Raw genomic sequence first — 22,297 nt, forward strand, 5'->3', positions numbered from 1 at the left:
AATTCATTTTTTTTTAAACACTGTGCAGGTGACAACAGTTCGAATGTAGCCTGTCTGCAGAACGCAGTCTGCTGAAAGGAAAGAAGGTGTGGTCACTGTTGTTAATCTCATGTCCACAGGTGGGTTGATGAAATCAACTGTGGACATGAGAAGGAGGGAAAAGTTGATCTCTTTTCCACACCATAAGGAAAAGAGTCTGGCAAAGGCTACCATCTCCAGTCTCTCGCTACGGTTGAAAGGGAGCCACCACCAGGACTCTGTCTTGCTGCTTCTTTCTTGCTTCAAGCTACTTACCCTTTGGGAGACTTGGTGTCCTTGTCTATATGATGAAAACAACAGAGCCCTATCTCAAGGCTTGTTCAATGATCCAAACTGATCAAGGGTACAGAAGCCTCTGTGAGAGGTGTTCTTTCCACCTGGGAGTGGAGGCAGTAAACAGAGACAGTGGTGGATACCCACTTGCGACTGGAGGCCCTGAGTTTCTGGGCAGGAGTCACCATCCCTCAAGGCCACCAACCTGGGAAAGTTCTAAGCACAAACTGAGCCCTGACACCAGTTGTGGCTTCCAGAGAAATGAGAATGGTAATAAATAAGTGTAAAAAGAGTTAACAACACATCCTTTAAGCCAAGAAAAAAAAATACATCAGGAGGGACAGTCACAATTTTGTAGACTGAGAGGAGGCGTGAGTGGCTGGGCCAAGGGCCAGGAGGGAACGAAGGGTGAGTGGGTGAGGGGTCCCTTTCCCAGCCCCAGGAGATGGGGAGGATCTGAATAGGCTGTGTAGCAGCTGCCAGAGGCCGTTTCCACCCTGGCTGAAGCAGCTGCTGCTCCGTGCCGAGGACAGCCCATGCTTTATGGCCATGCTTGTGGCAGGCACCTAGCGGGACAGTGGCGTCTGCTTCAGGGACATGAGCACCGAGCGCAGGCGGGACACATCTTTGCACTGCTTGCTGCTCTTGGGGTTGAAGTCACACAGCTGGGCAACCTTCTCCCACTCCGTGCCTGGAGTCTCCTCCTTGGATTCCTTCACGAAAGCCTCCTCAGAGGCCCTGCAGGTGGAGATAGGACAGTGGTTTCACAGCTGTCTGCCTTTCCCCTGAATCAGTGATGCGCCAATTCCACAGAGCAAGGCTGCTTTGCCCATCCTGCTCTGGGGTCTATTCCTAAAGGTTTCTTCCCCAGACCTGTGCCCTCTGACTTCAGGCCCCCAGAAAAGCCTTGCCATCATAGGAAGCCTACCTTGGTCCTGCCTCAGGCCCTTCATGCTTGGTGTAACCCCTTCCTGGAATGCTCTTTCACAGACCTACTTATGGATAGATGCTTTTTGTCATTCAGGTCTGAGTGCAGCTTCACCTCTTTACCACGATAAGCCAAAGTAGCCTCCACCTCCCCCAAACCTGCCCTTGCAGCAGTCCAGGCACTGCGTTCATTACCTCTCCATCAGGAGCTCTCAACCTGGGGCTCCTGACACCTAAAGGCCTTTAAGAGAACTATGTAATTCTTCAGCTACTTTCAACACTTTCAAAAATTTGACATTGACTAACCAACCCAGTCTTGCCTCAGTGTTCTATAGACACTATCAGTATTCTCCAGAAAAAGGGCTGTGGTCAAATATGGATGGAAAACCAATCAAAGAGGATCTTCTAAGCAAGACTTTCAAAGTCCTCGGAGTGCTAATGTGCGTGGGGACCCACCACAGTGAAGGAGGCAAGCGGTACAGACTCTACTGCACCCCAAGCATATCTGATGACATAGCCCAGGATGACTATGATCTCTATGGAGCTACAGCCTGAGGAATGCTCCCATGAGGGGCCGGGGATGGGGGTGGGAGGGGCTTTGGTGGGAATCGAGTTAGAATGAGAACTGGTGATTTCTTCATAATTCTGCTTGACAGTTACAGAAGCCACAATTAAGGAACCAGGAAGAAACAAAGTATAGTAAATACAGTTAAGTGGACACAATCTAGTATGGGACTCGTTGAATGACTTAGGTGTGAAGACTGGACTGGGGCCTGTTTGGTCAGCAAGGGCCTCTGGAAAGCCCCTTTCTCCTTGGAAGCATCTCAAGCAGGACCAGTTCTGCAGCTGCCAGGCACTGGTCAAAGGGAGGGAGCTCTCTAGGGGATCCCCACAGGCTGCGCCAGGATGAACTGGCTTATCTGCTGTGTGCTCATTTCCTGAAAAGTGAGGAGCCACGCCTCCCCTTCATAGCTCTGCCTCACTGGCTCAGGAATCTAAGGAGGCAGCAGGAGTGTGCAGGCTTGGGAGAATGTGCTGTGTGGAGTCAGCTGGCTGGTGAAGATGAGGGGTGCTCTTCTGGGGCAAGAGGCTCCAGTCTTGCTGATCACAGAGTGGTGCCTGGTCCGGTGGAGGTGGTGGCGCCACAGGAGAGCTTGTTAGAAACGTGTGGCCTCACTCAATCCTACTGAATCTGAATTTCCATTTTAACCAGATCCCCTGGTGAATCTTGGGCCCAGGGAAGTCTGAGGAGCACTGCTCTAGGCTCTCCCTCTCTGCGGGACTCTTGACTGCTCCTTAGGTCATTTCCTCAGGCTCAACAGGACCACTGACCCCCAGTGTATTCCCGAGCACAGAAGCTCCCCTACCATTCCCACTCTCCTGCTTGGAACTTTGTGTGGTGCCCGGCTGTCTTCAGGATCAAGTTCAGTTCCCTCACCTGACCCAACAGGCATTCTGCAACTGGCCCCGACCTGGCCTGGCTCCCACCCATCCCCACTACCAGTGCTGCGGGCAGGTAGATATTGTCTGTCTTGTTGTCTTTGCCCCAGCTGTTTCTTCCACACCCGTCACCCTCCCCACCCAGGACCTTCCTTCTGACGCTTTTAAGTCCATGTGGACATCCTGAATCTCTGAAGACTGCCTGAGCCCCAACCCCACCCAGCAGCAGAGCTCAGCAGAGCCTCAGTGTGTCCTTCCATGAGGTTCTTGTTGCAAATAAGCTCCTGCCCATGAGCAACTTGGGGGGACAGGCTGTGTGTACCTAGGCCTATATGACCAGAGACTGGCTAGATAAGTACCAGTAAGTGCCAGTCAGGTGGGACAGTGGCCAGAAGGGAAGGCTGTTACTCTGGCATAGCCTGTGTTCTGTGAGTGAAGGGTTAGCCCAGACAGCAGCGGGGGGCCTGCCCAGGGTGTGCCGAGGGTGAGCACGTGACCAACAGGGTTTCTTCCTCTCCATGTTCTCCTTCAGCGTCACAATCCCAAACACATCCTCACACTGATGCCACCAGCCATTTGGGGTTAACACAAGAGGAAAACCTCTTGGCCATCTCAGATCTGGGAGTTGCAGTAGCAACAAGATCCCAAACCAGAAACACGAGAGGGACCAGTGGAGGTCTGGGCAGGGACTGGTGGCCAAACCCTGAACAAAGCTTTAAGGAGAAGCCATGCACTTGGGGGGCGGGAAGGAGGGGATGGGTGTGCATGTAGGAGCCTCTCCTAGTCTTCTTTATGCTTCCAACATCCCGCACTCAATGTTTGTTTTGTTCAATAAAGGACGCCTTTACCCCCTCCCACCCACAAGAAGCATCTCCAAGGAAGGGAGTCGGGGCTGCTTTGCCATGTGCCTCTCCCATCTGGGGCTGACCAATGCACTTCTTGCTTCTCTCTGCCTCCATTTAGCAAAGCTGCTTCCAGGCAAAGTAGATGTTCAATAGACAGCTGCTGAAGGAACAGAGGCTTAGGTTGGTGCCTACACCCGCTGTGGGGGTTCACTCCTGCTCTGGCCATAGCCCCAAGCCCAGCCACACTCACTTGTACCCCACAAGGAGGGGACTCAAGAAACTGTGCCAGCCACACCTGGGGCCCACGTCCTCTCCAGCTCCCCCAACAGAGGAGCAAAGGAGACACGTACACGTAGCCGATGATGTCAGCATCTGGCTGCTGGTAGAATGCTTTGTCAGCGATCCTTGCGGGAAAGGTTAGGGGAAGGGGTTGGGTGGGCAGGGAGACAGATAGCACGATAGGCAGGCAGGCAGAGGGTTAAAGAGAAAAAGACACAGCATTAGTACCTCCTATTGGAGAAGGGTTAAGAAGTGCAGTTCTGGAAGGCTCAGCAACAGCCCGAAGAGAAGAAGGGATCTTGCACCCACCTAAACGCCATTTCTGAAACCCAGACCTGATCCTCTTACTCCTGGTCACAAACCTTCCACAACTCCCACCACCCTGGGATTCAGAACCTGTACTGTGACCCCACTGTATATACACTTTCCTGCCACTCCCTGACTCCTTGAGGCCCAAAACGCAATGTCCTTTTTTTCATACCTGGTCCCGAATACCCTCCCCCACCTCCTGCCTTTTATTTCCTGATGAACCCCTACTCATCCGCCAAAGCCCAGGTCCCCAGATGCCTAGGTCCTTCCATCACCCACATCCCTTGCTCCCATGGCCTTCCTGCAGAGAACCCTACTGCTATACTTGTGTTTCAACTGTGCATGTGATTCTCTCCTCTGAGTTCTTTGAAGATGCAGACTCAGGCCTACTCATCTATGTCTCCCCAGGGTCCATCCCTGAGTCTGGCATGCAGCAACTTCTTGAAGAGAAGTATGGCAGCATCCCAGAACCAGCTCTGCCCTTCCTGGTAGAATTGTACCCTGAAGGGGCACAGCCTCCAAGGCAGGGGCTGCTGGGTAGAATCTAGTCTGAGACCATTTCCAAGAAGGTGTTCTCTGGTGAGTATCCAGTGTCTTCGCCTGCCCAGCAGTCATCCCCCTCCTTCCAGGAAGGGCTCCCTGACTATTATTGGTAGGATCAGGCTGCTTCCACTTTAGTCTTGTGTTTTGGGTGAGACTGACCCACTGTACAACTCAAGGGATAGAACTATCACCAGGCTGGGCCCACTAGACAGCCTCTCCCCCTGGTGTATAGTCACTGGGTCTGGGATGGGCACATGCCAGTGAGGGTTGGCAAGGACTTCGGCTAGAGCTATTGGGAGCAAGATGCTATTTTTACTGAGGTTGCCAAGAGAAGAGAGCAGAAGACTGGAGCTGCTGGTGCCACCTTGCCCCCATGCCAGGGACAGCTTGGAGGAGAGCAGTGCTGATGGGCAGTAAAAATGAGTGCCCACTGATTCTGTTTGAGCCCTGAGCCCACTGACCCTGCAATCATACCCTGGCCTCTTCAGCTGTTACACAGAACTCTGACTTCCTTTATTCTTGGCCATGCTGGTTTGAAGCGGCACCACTTCTACAAGCAATCAAATTCAGTGTCCAGGCTGGATCTTGACTCCCAGCCAGGCTTATGCTGACATTGATGTGGCAACACAGGGCCACATCACTGAATACACAGCTGCACGGCACTGAACTTCAGGGCAATTTGGTGCTCTTGCCACCAAATCGCGCATCTTCCAGGCAGGCTCCCATATCCTAGCCTCTCGTATCCCCACAGCATCTCATGTCCTCCAGCCCCTCATGTCCTCACAGCCCCCAGGCCCCCTAGCTCCTCTCACCGGTTGTTGATCTTGTTCTTCTCAACTTGTTCACTCTGGTGCTGGTTCCATTCCTCCAGGTCCTTCTTGGCCTTTTCTCGCCACTCCTGTTCCATAACCTTTGAGGCAGCATCTGCAATGCCAACAGGAGGATAAATGGCAATTTCGAATAGGGACGTGAGGACACAGTTGCCCCGCCTGCTTCTCTTCTCAGCCCCAGCAGGCGGCCCCTGGGCCCACCTGGCCCAAATCCCTCATTAGGGCATTTCAGGGCCCAATATCCCTAAGGTCCCCATGTCCCACAGTGTCCCAAAGAGCCTTCTGCTGGGAGCCAAGGGTTTGGGGAAACCCCCAGTCCAGCTCCCAACTTCAGCCATGCCCTCACCCAGCTCCTGCAGCCGTTTCCTCTGCTCCTCTCTCCACTTGCGGATGCTCTCAGGTTCCTGCGTCAGCCTGTCAGCCCGGGCAATCGCAGCGTAGCCGTTGGTAGGACCGTTCGCCTCCTAGCACACAAACAGCACAATGGACCCTGCCCGTGCCCCACTGTCTCTGCTGCCTGAGCGCCAGGACACCCCCTCCTATCTGCATGCCTCAACACCACACACCCACACTCTCTGTGTCTGTACCCTGCCTTTGTACTTGCTGGGCCTTCTGCCAGCAGCTGTCCCCCATGTCACCCTGGACAAGTTACTCAGCCTCTCTGTACTAAAAATTGTACCCACCCCATGGAGTCGATATAAAGATGAACTGAGTTTTAAAATGTAAACAACTTTATTTTTTTTTAAATGGTATCTGTTTTTTTGTTTTTGTTTTTTTTTTTTTAGATTTCGTTATTTATTTATACAAGCACTGGGTATAGTCAGAAATGTGGGAGGGTGAGAGAATTCACCAGAGCCAGAGCGGAGAACAGAACAGGCAGACCCACGAAGTACACTGCTGAGGGGAGCAGCGGGCAGCAGGAGAGGTTTGCACACCATGTGGGACCCTCGCCCGGTGGGCGGGGATTGAACCGGCGCTGCAGAGGCTGCGGGCAGCTTCGCAACCCAGCGCTCAACCGCTGCGCCACCGGGGAGGCCCTGTTTTGTTTTGTTTTTATACAAGCACTGGTTACAGTAAGAAGCGCGGGAGGGTGAGAGAATTCACCAGAGCCAGAGCAGGGAGCAGAACAGGCAGAAGGACTGAAGTACACTGCTGAGGGGGACAGTGGGCACGGCAGGAGAGGTCTGCGCGCCATGTGGGACCCTCGCCAGTGGCTGGGAATAGAACCGGTGCTGCAGAGGCTGTGGGCAGCTTTGTAGCCCAGTGCTCAACTGCTGTGCCACCGGGGAGGCCCTAAAATGTAAACAACTTTGAATGTCTCCAAGCACAGGCTTTAATACATTACTGGTATTAAAGTCATTCTCTAAGAAAAAAGAGATGAAGCCCCTCTCTACTATGGTTTTATTTGCCGAGTCTCACTTATTTAGTCTGCAATGACCTCACTCTATAATGTGTTTCCTTATCCATTGTTGCCTCCATTAGAATGTCATATTTGTGACAGCCAAGACCTTGTCTGTCTTGTTCACTGATGTGTCCCCTTGGGCCCAGCTCAGCAACTGCACCTGGCAGATACTCAGTAACTATCTGCTGAGCAAACATCCTGAAATAGACAGGATGGCCACGGCTAAGACTGTGCAGAGATGGAGAACTTGGCCTCGACAGCCTCTGTTCAAATCCCACCGCTGCCATGTAAAAGTGGCTGGGGGCACACTGCTTACTTTTGCCAGACTTTAGCCTCCTCATCTGAAAATGGGAATAACAAAAATACCTCTAAGAGATGTTGCAAGGATGTGATGCAGTAATATGTGCCTGGCACGGAGTTGTGGCTCAATGAGTAGCAGGTGGAATTCTCATCATCATTGATATTATTACTTGTTATTCCTTTTTTACAGCATAGGAGACTGAGGTCAGAGAGATGCGATAACACAGTGATCAAACCAGGGCCAAAGTCCAGAGTCCAGGCCACTGACACTGGGAGGTGTGGGGTGGAGTCTGGAGCGGGGGGGGGGGGGGGGGGGGGGGGGGGGGTGGCGAGGAAGGGGGAAGGAGCTCTGCCTACTTCTCCATGCTCTCTACCAGGGTTGAAACTTAGAGCATTTTGGTGGAGAGCTTAGCCCAAAAAGGATGTGACTCTCTCTGGGATTGAAAAACCCAATCCAGCCCCAGCCGGTGCCACTCCCACTCTGGCTCTCCACCCCCTACACATTCCTGTCTGCACACATCCCCATCCCACACACCCTGGCTGCCCCACCCTCCACTCCCCTCCCTTCTCCAGCTGATGAAATTTTATTCCATCCCACAAGTCAACTAAGTCACCCACTCTGGGCTATTTCCCAGCCCCCAGACAGATCTGTGCCCCTTCCTCTCTGTGCTGTCTGGCACAATCTTCACCTTCAATCGTGTAAGTCTCCCTGCTGGACCACGAGCTCCTGGGGACAGAGCAGATCTAATCTGTGATCTCTGGGTCCCTGCCCTATCCTGTCCTTGCATGGTTCCCTGGACTCCTCCTTCAAGCACTCATCAGAACTATCATGAATACCAGTGCTTAGTATTTTCTCCCCATGGGACAGTGTGTGGCATGTCTACTGTCCAACGGCACCCTACTGTCCTTGGCATATAGCCAGAGCTTGGCAGCAGCATAATGGATATCCCTGGAGCCAGCATGTGCCAGTCCAGAGGAGATGCCCAGGAAATGTGAGCAGCCAGGGAGAAGGAGCAGGCAGAAGAACAACAGGGCTGGTCTCCAGCTGTCTGGGGAAAGAAAAAAGGGCAGGCCCAGGGTAGTACAGCCTTGCACCTCAGATCAGGCCCACCCTTGGGTGGGGCAACTGGGGCGCTGCCCTTAATTCCTCTTTCCTGCACAGAATTACACATCAATGAAGAGTCTCTCCAGGGCCCTAAACTGGAGAACACAAGTTAATCATGGATCTTGGGTAAGCTCCACCCCGGCCCTTTTGGGGAAAACCCTGTTATGATTAGGAAGGTTCCATCTTCAGCCACTGCACAGTTACTTTGTGTACATGAGTGTGTTCCGGTGCTATATATTTTTTTCATAGCACCTACTGCTATCTGAAATGTCTTATTTGTTTACATATATACTATCTATCTCCCTTACCCTAATTAAGTAAGCTCCCTGAGAAAAGATTGCCTGTCTCTAGAGTATCTAGAACAGGGAGGGCCTGGCCACCAGAGGATTTCTAGAACATGCATGTAAGTTAATACATGCTCAGACTTGGGGACAGGGATGAACAAGACAGCCCATCATCCTGCAGCTTGGGTGGGGGAATCCCTCCACAAAGAAGGATTATTACTGGGGTGCACAGTTTAATACAGGTCATGGAAAGAGGGGAGACATGGGAGGGCATGAGTTCTAGTGTGGGAGTTGGGTGGGAAGATATTTGAAAGGACATTTCAGAACAAGAGATGGCAGCATAAGGACCACGTGGGACCAGGGCCTCTGGGAAACTCAGTGCAGAGATGTCAGCAGGTCTGGGAGGAGATGGGGTAGGAGAGGTGGGCTGGAGAAGGGCCCTCTGGGCAGGAGTCTCCTCCCAGCAGTGTCCCTCAGCATCCACCCCCATAAAGCCTGTTCCCAAATTAAGGCTCTCATATTTTATAGTGTTTTAAAACTTGCAGAAAACTTGCAATTAAACGGTTCTCTTTGATCTTTACAAACCTACACTGGAACAGGTTTTATTATCTTTGTTTTACAGGTAGGGAAAGTCTAGTTCCAAAGTTGCAAGGTCACCCAGGAAATGGCAGAGCTGGGCTTCAAACTTAATCCCTGGGTGTGAACATACAGGCCACATAGTAGCCAATAGCAACCAAAGTCACTTCTGAATAGCATGATCTGTGCATCTTTTTGTCTCCCTGATAAATCTTCCTCCCCAAGATTAAAGAGTGTGTCCTCCTCCCCTCATCCCACCCTTCATCTCTCTCTCACACCTGCACACGTGCCCCTTCTACGCTCACTTCCTAGCTAGGTCAGAAATTTATTTTTTTTAAAGATTTATTTATTTATTTGTTTGTTTGTTTGTTTGTTTGTTTATTTATTTATTTATTTATACAAGCACTGGGTACAGTCAGAAGCGTGGGAGGGTGAGAGAATTCACCAGAGCCAGAGCAGGGAACAGAACAGCAGACTGACGAAATACACTGCTGAGGGGAGCAGTGGGCATGGCAGGAGAGGTCTGCGTGCCATGTGGGACCCTCGCCGGCGGCCGGGGATAGAACCAGCGCTGCAGAGGCTGCAGGCAGCTTCGCAGCCCAGTGCTCAGCCGCTGCGCCACCGGGGAGGCCCTAGGTCAGAAATTTATAACACGTTCCCCAGACTGCAGAGTGCTTTTCTCAACAACCCTGCGGGGCAGCAGGGTAGCGCCTCCAATCCCCATTTTACAAATAGGGACTCCAGCTCAGAGCACTTAAGTAAATAGTAATCCAAGGTCATCTAGCTGGGAAAAGCCAGAAATGAAGCCCAGGTCTTCTGATTCCAAACATATCCATTGCAGCCTGCCACAGCACCCCAGTTGGGTGTGAGAGCAGCCTGGAGGGAAGGCTCAGACCCACTGGTCTCGGGCCCTGGAGCATACACACAGCACATCCAGAGGAACCAGTTTTGTGTTACAAACACCTCATCATGTCCAGAGATGTCTGCACCTCAGGCCCAGGGTGCACAGCTGGCCACACTGGACAGTTCCTCCACTCTGCAGAGGGCTCCAGCCCCCAATGAACCCCAACCTCAGTGTCTTTCCCTTGCGAAGACTACCCACATCCCCATGGGCAGCCTAGAACCCCACTTCTAGCATCCCTTCCTTGTGGTGTTCTGAGTTCAGTCCCAGCTCTTCCCAACTGTGTGACCAGAGAGAGCTTTGAAACCTCTCTGTGCACCCTCCCTCTGGTCTATAGAGCAGGGATGGAGAGAGAATCCATGTTGTAGGGTATTGGGAGGATGAAATGAGCTAATGTGTGTAAGACTCTTGGGGGTACCTGACACATGGTAAGAACTCAGACTCTTAACTCTTCTACTGCCTCCAGATCCCATATCCTAGTACCACCGTGTACACCCTCACTTCTTTCCAGGTCTATACTCCATGAGAAGTGAGCTCTTCAAGCACAAACATGCACTAGATTTGCTTCTACATCCACTGCCCCAAGCACAGCACATGGCCCTCCGAGAATGTCGAGCTAATAGGGGAAGGAGCTATGGCCACGGGCCAAGCAACGCGGAGGGTGCAGGAACAGCCTGGGACATAGCGTCAGAGGGACTGTACTTATAGTCCCCTCCTGCCACTAGCTGGAAGTGTGACACTGCAGAAGTCCTTTTCCTGGGCTCCTGGGGCTCCATCACCTGTTAAATGGGAATAACATTCAACTTTCCACTGCGGGTGCCCACACAGGGTCCCCTGAAGCCTGTAGCACATGCACACACGTGAGGGGCAGCCAGGCTGGTGTGGCTGTGTTGCTCTTGGCAGGCCTGGTGCCTTCCACCCAAGAGCACAGTGGTCTTGCCGGCAGGCTGGCTCAGCTCCTCCAGCCACTGGATTTATTTTCCAGCCTCTGCCCCAGGGAGTGAGCAGCGGGTTATAGTGTGTGTGCTCCAGGACCAAGACCTTTGACCACTCAAGGGTCCCAGTGGAGAAATCGAGTCAGCAGCTGCCAGGGAGGCTCAGTGGTGGCTGCAGCAGCAATGCTCTGAGCTCCTCCAAGCTCTAGAGAGGGGAGGGGTCAGGAAAAGGCAGGGGGGTGCAGTCAGGGCCAGGCTTATCTCAGGCCATCTCCTGTGGGGCCCGCTGCAGGGGCATATGTTGTGACTCCAGGGATAGCCAGGAGAGGAGGCATATCCATCTTTGGGATTTTAGCTAAAGCTAAGCTGAGCTGTTGGTTTCTCTAAGTAGCTCAAAGAGGCTGATGGCAGCATGTGCAGGAAGGTAGAGCTTTTGTGCAGGGGAGGGAATCTACCAGAACCTTCTCTCCTTACACATGGCAGTGTCAGATGGAACTGGAATTGAGCAGGCTTACTCTTAAGCCTTCTTGGGGATTGTACTGGGAGCCCTTGGTGGTCCCCAAGCTAGCAGAAAGAGAAAAAAAGAGTAGCAAGAAAGTTGTGCCCAGGACCCTTATAAGTGTTGGGCATGCACCAACCACACCACACTCCATGCTCACGCCTGGCCAGTTCCGGCAACAAAAGGCACCAGGCCATGCATAGGTGATGTAGGTGATGTAGGAGGGTCTCATCTGAGACCCTCCCCACGGCCATCGGGATCCTAGGATGGGTAGGGATATGACATAATTTATAAATAAACATATCCAGAGTTATGAGTTATCAGTAGCAGTGAGTATAAAAGTTCCATGAGACTGGGGAAGAAGCCCAGGGTTCTTCAGATCCAAATACAAAGTTGAGCTAACAGGTAGAAAGGAAGAGGACCCCAGATCCTAACCTGTAGAAAGGAACATGGTCCTGCCCATAAGTCAGTGTTCTAAGTATTATAAAAACAACAGGCCCCAAGTCCCACCCAGATTTAATACCTAACCTAATTGCAATTTCAGCCTCTCCCCGCACCTTGCCTTCCCCTAAGGGAAGGTGGCTTTGCCTGATATAATTATCTTTTACAAATAACTTTGTTCCACTGTGTTCTGACTGCAATTTCCTTCCATATATACACCCCTCGTAGTGCTGTGTGCTAGATGGGCTGCTGCCTGCTTCCAAGAATCTGGCATTAAAACCAAAGAGATCGTTAGCTGTTTGCTTTGTTTTGTTTTTGTTTTTTGTTTTAACACATCTATATCTCCAGTACCAGGTCCAGTTTGGGTGGGAGGGGAACAAACCTCCTCTCCCCCAAATGGCATAAAGATTATTTTAGGCTGATTATTTTTAAGAAACAATGGAGAAACAACAGACACAGAAAGTTTTTCTTTACCTCTCCCCTTTTTTTTTTTTTTATATGTTTTTTTTTTATGTTTTTTTTATTTATTTATTTTATTTGTTTGTTTGTTTTGTTTATACATGCACTGGGTACAGACAGAAGCGCGGGAGGGTGAGAGAATTCACCAGAGCCAGAGTGGGGAGCAGAGCAGGCAGAAGGACCGAAGTACACTGCTGAGGGGAGCAGCGGGTGGCAGGAGAGGTCTGCGCACCATGTGGGATCCCCCTCCGGTGGCCGGGGAGCAGCCGGGGATCGAACCGGCGCCGCAGAGGCCGCAGGCAGCTTCGCAACCCAGCGCTCAACCGCTGCGCCACCGGGGAGGCCCTCTTTACCTCTCCCTTAACTGACTAAAATAATTTAGATTGAAGGCTGTTCCCAGAAAACAGTTATCATCAAAGATTTTCTACAAAGAATATTAAGCAAGGTGTGGTAGACTAGGCTAGGTGGTGGGGGGCAGGGAGAAAGAGAAGATAGCCAGGCTTTTTGTTCAAAGTCCTTTCTGTGGGGAAAGGCAAACATTTGTTTACCAAACATTTGCTTTCTCATCTTCCAGTAAATTTTCTTCTTCCCCTTTGCAGTCCCAGATCCCTACCCCCTTCTCCCTAGCTCAGGATGGTATATAAACCCCAACTGCCTCCCCTCAACTGTCAGGCAGCCTCATGTGTTTAGGGGGCTCTGAGACTTATTGTTTGTTTTTTTCTCCTGTTAATCTGTCTTTCATTATAATGGGTACCTCAGTCAAGAAACTAGAAAGAGAGGGGAAAAATGTTTGTCCCTCCTACAGATCAAAGTAAGTCCTGGTAACAGTTTGAGTCTCAAAGGCCTACCAAACAATACAAGAGTAAAGGCTGCTTATTTGGTGCTCTCAGGCCTAAGGAGACACAAAGTTACAATCCTAGAGACTGCTGACATAACTAATTTGCTGATAGTTGAGTAATTTTCCAGAAAGGACATTTGGCCAGCTTCCCCATGTAAGGTACCAGCCCATCCCTCTTACATAAGAAAGTATTGTTTATTCCACCCCAAGAATTCAGGAGCCAGCTCCTAGACAGGGTGGGGCCCAGCTAAGATCCTACAACTGCAGCCCCAGAGGTCAAGTCCGGGTGGGAATTAAGGCTCATCCATGAGGGCTTCCTCTAAGCATCTGGGGGTGGGGCTGAGAACTGCTGCATCTGTGAGATCCTGGCCATGCCATTCATGGCCTGAGTTCTTTCGGTATAAGGAATCTTACACCAATTTGTTTGAATAAGAGGGGAGAGGGTTAGGTGGATGTAAAGAGAAGCAGTCTTTAACTCAAAATAGCCTTATTGGGTGTTATTTTGGTTCACGTGTATGTATGTGTGGTCATGGGCATTTGAACCTGTGTGTGGTGTGGCTTGGGGGTGGGGGTGTGGGGGGGTGGAACGGTACAGGAGCACTATTAAGAATTTCAAAACAATCCAGTGAAAGTGAAAGCCCTTTACTGATCCTCCCCCACCCTCTACCCCAGGGCTAACCCTGTTAACAGTTGGTTCACATCCTTTCAGAATTTTGTGCGAGCATCTTTCTAAAATAAAAAACAGTACCATATTGTGTATATTATTCTACAAGCTGCTTTTCCCATGTAATATATTGTGGGCATCTTTTTATGTCATTACAGAAGCTCTGATTGTTCTTTTTAACAATGACACTTTTGCAATTTACCTACTCAGGCCCCTGATGCTGGACACGTAGGCTGTTTCCAGTGTGTTTGCATTATAAATAATCCTGTAAATAATCTGGTTTCTTTGTTCAGTGATCCCCTTGGGGAAAATTCTAAGTGGAATCTCTGGAATCTCTGGAGTCTGCCCAGTTCAAAGCTCTTATGTGCCAGATATTGTCACTCTGGTCAGGCTCCCCCAATGGCACACACTCATGCAGGGCCCTGTGTGTCCTTCAGCCCAGGCCATTTAGGTGGACTTTATCCACCTAAATGGACAGGTTACTTTATCTCTCCATCTGGAAACTGGACATGGGCAACATGAGGCCACACCCCACCAGCCCCCATCTCTAGTGACTTGTATTCTTTACCCCCTTCTCCTACATGGCAAAAATAAATAAATAAATTAAAAAGTCAACACTTTTCTCTATGTTCCCATCCTAATGCATTGGACATAAAGAGCAAAAGAACTTAGAGCCCTCACCACCGATAGGGGCAAATTACAAGATCCGAGTTGCTGGCTCCTTCCACTGCTAAGAGAGTCACGCTTACCTGAAACACATCTCCATTGACTGTGGTTCCCAGGTCCTCAGAACTAGCTAGAAAGAACAAGGAGATAGCATTATTTGAGAGTAAACACACATGGTCTTATATTAGCACACCCAGCCAACCCTTATATAGTTCTGCCTTGCTTGACAATGGGGAAATATTCTGAGACATGCATCACTAAGTGAGTTCATTGGTGTGCAAATGTCACAGAGTATAATTGCATACACCTAAGCTAGCCTTCTGACTCACCTAGGCTGTATGGTACAGCCTGTTGCAACCACCGTTGTATACATGGTCTGTCACTGCCGGAAAAATAGCGTGAAGTAACACATGCCTATATATGCCCATGTGTGTACCGACTCACGCACAGGTAGACATAAATAGCTTGGGTTCAACCCTTGACTGTTCTTCTCATAGCCACTATCACATTTGATTTGCAACAATTTTGTGATTAAGTTATTGATCCATTTTACACAATTTCAAACTGAGACTCAAAGAGGTTAACTAATTACCCCAGGTCACCCGCCAGCAGTAGCTCACCTACCTGAAATTAATGTGCCCTTGACCATGACTGGGAATGGTTGTCTCCACAGTTGTCTGTGAAGCCTGTGCCTGGTGAGCAGGCAGACAGATGCTGCAGAGTCAGGGCGGGTCTTCCAGGGATAGGAAGAGGGAACTGCCCACTCTGCTAGTCCCTGCAGGGCCTTGACTGCTCCACCTGGGAGAGCAGGAACCACAGCCCCTGCGAGGCAACGCCTGGCCTACATCTTTTCCCTCTGCCCCTCCCAAAGGAATTTTATTTTGCCGTCCATGATGACTCCTCCAGGTTCCTTTCCCTGACATCTGATAAGTCCCAAATTTATGTGGCTTCGGCTGCAACAGTGACCTTCAAAATCGCCCTCCACTCTCTGCCCTCTCCTCACCCCAGGCACATACAGCTACCTTGGTCTATCTGCACTACTAGTGGCAAGCACCTGGAGGCAGACCGGTGTCCTTTCTCTTTGCCACCATCTTCCCCAGAGCCATGCTGGTGCCTGCAACCAGTAAGAGCTCAGAGAGTGACTGTTGCATAAACAGATGGATAAATGTATATATACATATATTTTTTTAAATGAATGGGTGGATGACTTTTGTTCATTCTAGTTTCTCCCTGACTTCAGTTACTCTCAAACCAACTGCCAATGCTATTTTGTAAAGCATACACTTACCTATGTCACTTCTCTGATTTCAAAATATATGATGGAAACAAAAAGGAATCCATGGACTGGAGGGCCTACTCATGCCTTGGAGACATGGTAGGTGCTGTTCCCACTGCCTGGAAGGCTCTTCTATACATTTCCACACAGCTGTTCCTTCGCTCCCCTTGGCCTCCGCTAGAAGGTGAACCTGAGCCGAGTAGAGGCCCTTCCTGACCACCCCTGACATTCAGCCCTTGGACACCACTTTCTCCACTTCCCTCCTGCTCTGGCATTATCTTCTCAATGGCACTGGCCACAACCAAGAGGCCTGTGTGCGTGTGAGTGTGTAGGGAGAGGGGGAGTGAGGGGACGTTTATGATCTGTCTTCCCCACTTCAATGGCGCTTCTGTGAGTGTTCAGGCTTGTTTTGCCCACTGCTGGTCTCTAGTACCTAGAACAATGCCCGGTGCATGATAGGGGCTCTATAAATATTTGTCAAATGAGTACATCGAATTTCAGAACATAGCACCTGTGGGAGCTTCACAATCTGGTCCTATGAATGTTTCCTGCCTCACTTCCCACCAGGCTCTCCCACAAACCCTAAATTTTTATTTCCTCCTTCCCCAAACACCACACTCCACACCCCATTCCTTTCTTCCTGCTTTCCTCTTTGAATAACAATCTTTAGGATCCAGTCATTCTTGAAGGCCCAGTTCACATGTCACCTCCCCGGGGGAGCCCTCCCTTCATCCCTTACTTCCCCAGGTGCTCATCTCATCTCTGGAGACCCCAGAATATTGCACAGCAATCCCCACCCTCTTAGGCAATTCCTTGTGACTTCCAGAAGTCATACCCTCCCTTATCAAGTTCCATAGCCTAAGAACTTCTGCAAAGAAAGGGAGAGCAGTAAGTGGTGCTTGAATGGAAGTTGAACTGTTCTTCTGGGGCCCACTGTTGTCTGCAAGGCCTGTCTAAGAGTCACAGGCCACGCAAGATTACCACATAGCAATAAGCACCCTTTTATCAGGCCAATGGAGTTGCCAACAGCAGCCAGACTTCCAGCCTGGGTACTTAATCCCATGGAAATATTTCCCAGTTGCTCTAAGTATAATCAGCTTTGTTTTCAGTTAGTGATTGATTCTGACCAACTACGTCAGCTTGTCCTCTGTCATCCCTACTCATTCCAGGTGGGGTTTCTCCTGCCTGGGTGGCCTGGTCTTTAAATTAGGGCAGGGTTGATGGGGTAACAGTGGCAGTACCTTCTGCAAAGGGGCTTCCTTTTTGGGACTATCTCCTCTACTAGGTTATGTTACCAGGGCTCATTCACAATGATGCCAGTCTGTATGCTTGACCCCTGGAGTGGGAGTAGCAGCACCCACCATGGCAGTCTCAGACCTCAACTGCAGTACCCACCTTGGCCTTCAGAAAGCCTGTCTGCCCTGGTCTCCCAGTCCCATAAGCATTCCTCTGGAGATAAAGTTTCAGTCTTTTTGGAAATCCACACACACCCCCACACAGAATTACAAATATCTGTTCCCACAATGCTTTCTGATTAGCCTACAGCATGTTTATCATCATGTGTCCACAGAGGCCTGTAGAACAGGAGCAGAGTAGATATGAGTCCCGGGGTAACCCTGAGGGTGTTGCTTCCCTCAGATCCCTGACCCCCGCTGCAACAGGGGCAGACAGGGTCCAGAACATTCCTGGGAGCTTAATGAGGCCCAGAAGGGGAAATGGGCTTGTCAGGAAATGACTGGACAAGTCATGGGCAGAGCTAGACCTGGCGCTCAGAAATCTGGGTGTGAAAATGTAAACCTCCCTGCCCTACCCCAGTCTGAAGAATGGAAACAAAGTATCTATTGCCCAAGCAGTTTCAGCTCCAGCCCCAGAGGAGAGACTGAATATGGCTCAGGCTCAGGCCTGCACCAGACGCCTCTTTCCCAGGGGGTAACTGGGAGCCCAACAAAGGGCATTCAGCAGGCCCAGCAACTAAGAAACAAGACTCAGTGGTATTGCCTGGTATCTGCTGCAGGACACTCAGCTTCCCCCCAGTTTCCAGCAAGCCAAGGCACATTTTCTCCACCCCATCCAGGCTTCTGGACTCATTACCTGATCAGGGAAGGATTACTTGCTCAGCTCCAGGTATGTCTAGGAGGGTCAGATCAGTTTCATCCTATCTGGCCACTATGGAGTGCTACCCCAATACCTTCCTGCTCTCAGTGCCCCATTTAGGAGGACAGCTGAGCATGTGCAACTTCAATAGGAGAGACCCGTGTCCCTCCTCCTTTCCCAGACACTTCAGGTCTGGGGCAGATCTGTGCCCCACCCCTGCCAGAGAGGCACCGTCCCATCCAAGCTGTAAGTCCCTGGCACTCACTGTCCTGGGAGCCAACACACCTGCTCAACTCCCAGACAACTCCAGCTGTCCTCAGCATGAGTTCTACCTGTCCTCTCTCAGGGGGTTTCTAACATGGGCTCTTAGCAGGGCCACCCCCAAGCCAATCCTGATTGGAAAGCTGCTGGTTTCAAGGAAGAAATGTGGACAAATGAGAACTGGTGTATGATGGTGGGCAGGGATGTCTTAGGAATTCCTCGGGATGTGTAAGGGTCAGTGTTGAGGCATTAAGAGCTGCTACTTCAAGGGATCTCCACTGCTGGCTTAGGTTGAATAGCAAAAGTCTCCCCTCCTCATCCCTACATACCATGCCCTCCCAGGGTGACTGCCACAGCATTTGAAAGTGCAGACAGCTCAGAATCTGGAGGCTTGAGATAAAGTCCCAGGTCTGTCATACACAGTTGTGTGCTTTGGGGGAAGATATTCAGTCTCTCTGGACTCCTGGTCTTACATGTTACAAAAGCCTTGTGATACATTTCATATCACAAGAGAGATGCTTCCTATATTCCTCATATATTTCATATCACAAGAGAGATGCTTCCTATATTCCTCAAACCACGGGAACAGTCTTAGTCATTTCTGTCCCAGTGGGCCTGGCAGACAGTAGGGGCTCAGTAAATATCGAATGAATATAAACAAGACTCTGAGTGCCTTACTTATAAATATCTTTTTTTTAAATGAAGCTACCATTTATTCCAATGGGCTCATAAACCTCCATCAAAGTGAAAACATTAACAGGAAACAAGGGCTATTTTGGATCTATCCGTGAAGGTGATGGCTACTTTTTTACTAAATATTTTAGGAAATTTGTTCTTGTAAGCCAGAACCAGAACAATAACGTAGTATAAGTATGCTGTAGCAGGGATCAGGCTCTGAACCCCAAGTCTGAAACTAACCACAATAGGCCTGGACCACCTCTGGAAAACCATTAAGACCTGGAGCAGGGGAGGGCAGGACCACATCTGACTGGAGTCCTTTGTGCCCCTGTCCCCACTCCATGTCTCACTCAGAGCCAGGCATAGATTCTGACGGAAACCGGCTTAAATAAAGCCTCACTCTTGGGCCTCCCCGGTGGCGCAGCGGTTGAGCGCTGGGTTGCGAAGCTGCCCGCGGCCTCTGCGGCGCCGGTTCGATCCTCGGCTGCTCCCCGGCCACCAGAGGAGGGTCCCACATGGCGTGCAGACCTCTCCTGCCGCCCGCTGCTCCCCTCAGCAGTGTACTTCGGTCCTTCTGCCTGCTCTGCTCCCCGCTCTGGCTCTGGTGAATTCTCTCACCCTCCCGCGCTTCTGACTGTACCCAGTGCATGTATAAACAAAACAAACAAACAAACCAGCAAAACAAATAAATAAAGCATGCCTCTATAAAAAAAAAAAAAAAAAAAAAAAAAAAAAAGCCTCACTCTGCTACTTACTAGTTTTGTCAGTGGTGTACCTTTTGAGCCTTGGATTTGCCATTTCTGTAATGGTTTAATAACGTATTTGAAATGATTAAACATAAATAATGGGTCTAGCCCCGGCACTGCAGGATGGCCGGTGGTCCCTGGAGTAGGTTTGTGAGTTCTTGGAGCACCCAGAGCCCCCTGATTTTCCAGCTGTAAGAGAGAGCTAAGCCTGAGGGGTTCTGAGATCTGGGGATCTGCCCACACCTACAGGACTTAGCCAGGAGCCTGGGACAGCTGGGAGGTTGAGGCGGGACTGGCAGAGCCAAGCAGTGGTGGAACTGGCCTGGGGATGAAATGTCAGGGCGGATTCCTGTCTCGCGAACCAGCAGACCCAGGCAAGGCCTCAGACATTCCCCCAGGTGCCCCTCACATGCACACACAGCCCCAGAGCTGTCCCCGGCTGGCCACAGCGGGCCCTCTCCACTCTACCATGCCAGCCCGGGAACCCGGGCGCGGGCCCCCAGCCCCCCAGTTCCCACTCCACAGCGCTGACTCACCCCCACTCCCGGGTCCCGGCTGCGCCAGGGCCGCCTGGCTGCCGGCAGGTGCCCCGAAGCCCTCGTCATTCTCTATGCCGGCGATCTCACTCTCCTGCTGGGCCAGGAAGGCAGCCGCCGGGTCCTCCTCGGCCGCCTCGGGGGCCCCGCTCTCCGACGACGAGAAGAAGCCAAAGTCATCAGCCATTTTCCCCGCGTCTCTGCTGAAGCGTCCGCCTGGCGCTCGGCTCCGGCCCGCGCGTGCCCGGCGTTGCGCCCGGCGGCCGCGACACTGTCACCCGAGCCGCCGGGGGGAGCCGGCCTCGGCGGGGACAGGCGCGGCGCGGCGGCCCGGCACTTCCTCTCCGCCACCCGGCCCGGCTCGCCTGTCACTGCGGCTGCAGGCGGGAGGAGCCGGGGCGGGAATGCGGTGATGTCACCGGCCGGGGGGGCGCAGGACGGCCGGAGGTCGCCTCGCGGCGGCCACAGGAGGGCGGCACAGGACGGCCGCGCAGCCCGGGGGTCCGAGGCCGGCCGGGGGCCCCGCGCCCACCAGCCGCGCTCACTCCGGACACCCGGCAAGGCACACTCCGGCCGCGTCTGGAAGCAAAGAGGACGCGACAAAGCGGCCAGAGAGTGCGCGGGGCCTCCCGGACGGGCAGCCCGGGGCTCCGGGCAGGGCCAGGGGCTCGCTGCACAGACCTGGCTCCTGATTCACTCTGCAAAAGTTTTGTCATCTAAGCTGGGCGGATAGTATGAATCTCGCTGTGAGGAGCCGCCACCTCTGTAAGAGAAGTAAATGAAACTCGGGAGAGATGACACTAAATCCCACAATTTCAATTGCCTCTTTCCCGGAAATCCGGGCCCTCTCCTGGAGGGCTCTTGAGTTAGTGCATTTCTTATGCATTTCTCTTCATTTGGAGAGGCTTCAGTTGGAGATAGCCTAGGTGATCGAAATTGGGACTGGTAAAATGAGTTGCCCAAGGCCCAGTGGCTGACTGGCTGGTCCTATCTAACGTCTTGTTTAAACAACTTGTTTAAACAACTGTGCCCACCAGACTCAGGAAGGCTCCATGCCTGGACATAAGGTGCCATATCCCAACCAATGATGTTTCGCAATTTCCTGGAGGAAGGAAGTCGAGGGTCCTGCATGCACAGTTCGTAAAAATCCAGACCAAGCATAACCAGAGTCTCATCGGCATGCTAGCATGCCCCCCCGCTGGGTGTCAAGAGACATGAGCCATATGAAGAAGCATGGCACTCTCTTCAACACGTCCTGGTTTGGCCTGGCCCACAACATGTTATGACATTGCCCCTCTCTACCCCACCCTGGTAGGCTAATTCCTTGAAACCCTTTTGGCATCTCCCTCAGGAAGCCAGGCTGAAATTTTCAACTTCCATTGCCGGCTCCCTTGTACACCAGACTTTAATAAATCTTACCTGGTTCTCAATACTCTCAGGTGAGTTATTTCTCCTAGAGGGACCCTGAACCCAAACTTTGAGTATTGGAATCAATAACAAGCTCAGACTGCCAAAGTTTGTGCAATCTGGCTGGCTTCTACTTATAGTTGTGCCCCTCAAATGTCCCTTAAGTGTGACTCAGCCTAATTTATCCAGGCAGCCTGCCACTACTCCACCCAGCTACCCATTGTCAACAGTCTCTGAATGACTTTCCCTACCACTGCTTTGCAAGCACCAGGGCAGCCACATTTAGTAAAATCCAGTTTGGGCCGTGGGGAGATCACAGTCTCTGGGACCAACAAGAGGGCCAGTCACAGCACTGTGTGCTGAGGTTTAATACCCAGAAAACCCCATCAGATTTGGGTTTTGGGGTTTTCTGTTTCTCATTTAAGACTTGAAGGTGTTAACTGGAAATTAAATCTCAATGATAGACAGAGTTTATTAGACAATCAAAGCAAGGATTCAAATCCAGAAAGAGGTCCTACAGATTTTAATTTGTGAAAATTGTTCGAACAAACACAAGTTTGAATTTAGTTTGTATAGATAGGAACAGGGAGTCCTTGCTATTAAAAATGTAATTATTTTGGAGAGTGGGGAAAAACTTCTAGCTCTAAATATCCCATCCTAAAGATACATTGATGCTGGATAAGCACATAGGAAACTTATGCAGGATTTCATCCCGTCTTTTCCAAAGAATGCACTATAGAGATG

At 51.1% G+C, this 22,297-nt stretch overlaps 1 protein-coding gene across 2 annotated transcripts; it reads right to left on the reverse strand.

Annotated features, from left to right (window-relative positions):
• Nucleotides 1-559: 559 nt before the first annotated feature.
• Nucleotides 560-20,519, reverse strand: CLTB (clathrin light chain B). Of its 2 annotated transcripts, none has more exons than XM_037501399.1 (5): nt 20,147-20,519; nt 14,639-14,685; nt 5,832-5,949; nt 5,468-5,579; nt 560-1,050 (listed from the first exon to the last, which is right to left on the reverse strand). In XM_037501399.1, exons 1-5 carry the CDS (start codon nt 20,331-20,333, stop codon nt 879-881), a joined length of 636 nt encoding a protein of 211 aa, XP_037357296.1. In that variant the 5' UTR covers nt 20,334-20,519; the 3' UTR covers nt 560-878. The 2 variants fall into 2 exon arrangements, with proteins under 2 accessions (XP_037357296.1, XP_037357297.1); XM_037501400.2 differs by lacking the exon at nt 20,147-20,519 and adding an exon at nt 15,180-15,708.
• Nucleotides 20,520-22,297: the final 1,778 nt, after the last annotated feature.

This window comes from Talpa occidentalis, unplaced genomic scaffold (genome assembly GCF_014898055.3).
Source record: "Talpa occidentalis isolate TD23 unplaced genomic scaffold, MPIMG_talOcc4v2.1 talOcc4.9, whole genome shotgun sequence".
In the NCBI taxonomy this organism is placed as follows: Eukaryota; Metazoa; Chordata; class Mammalia; order Eulipotyphla; family Talpidae; genus Talpa; species Talpa occidentalis.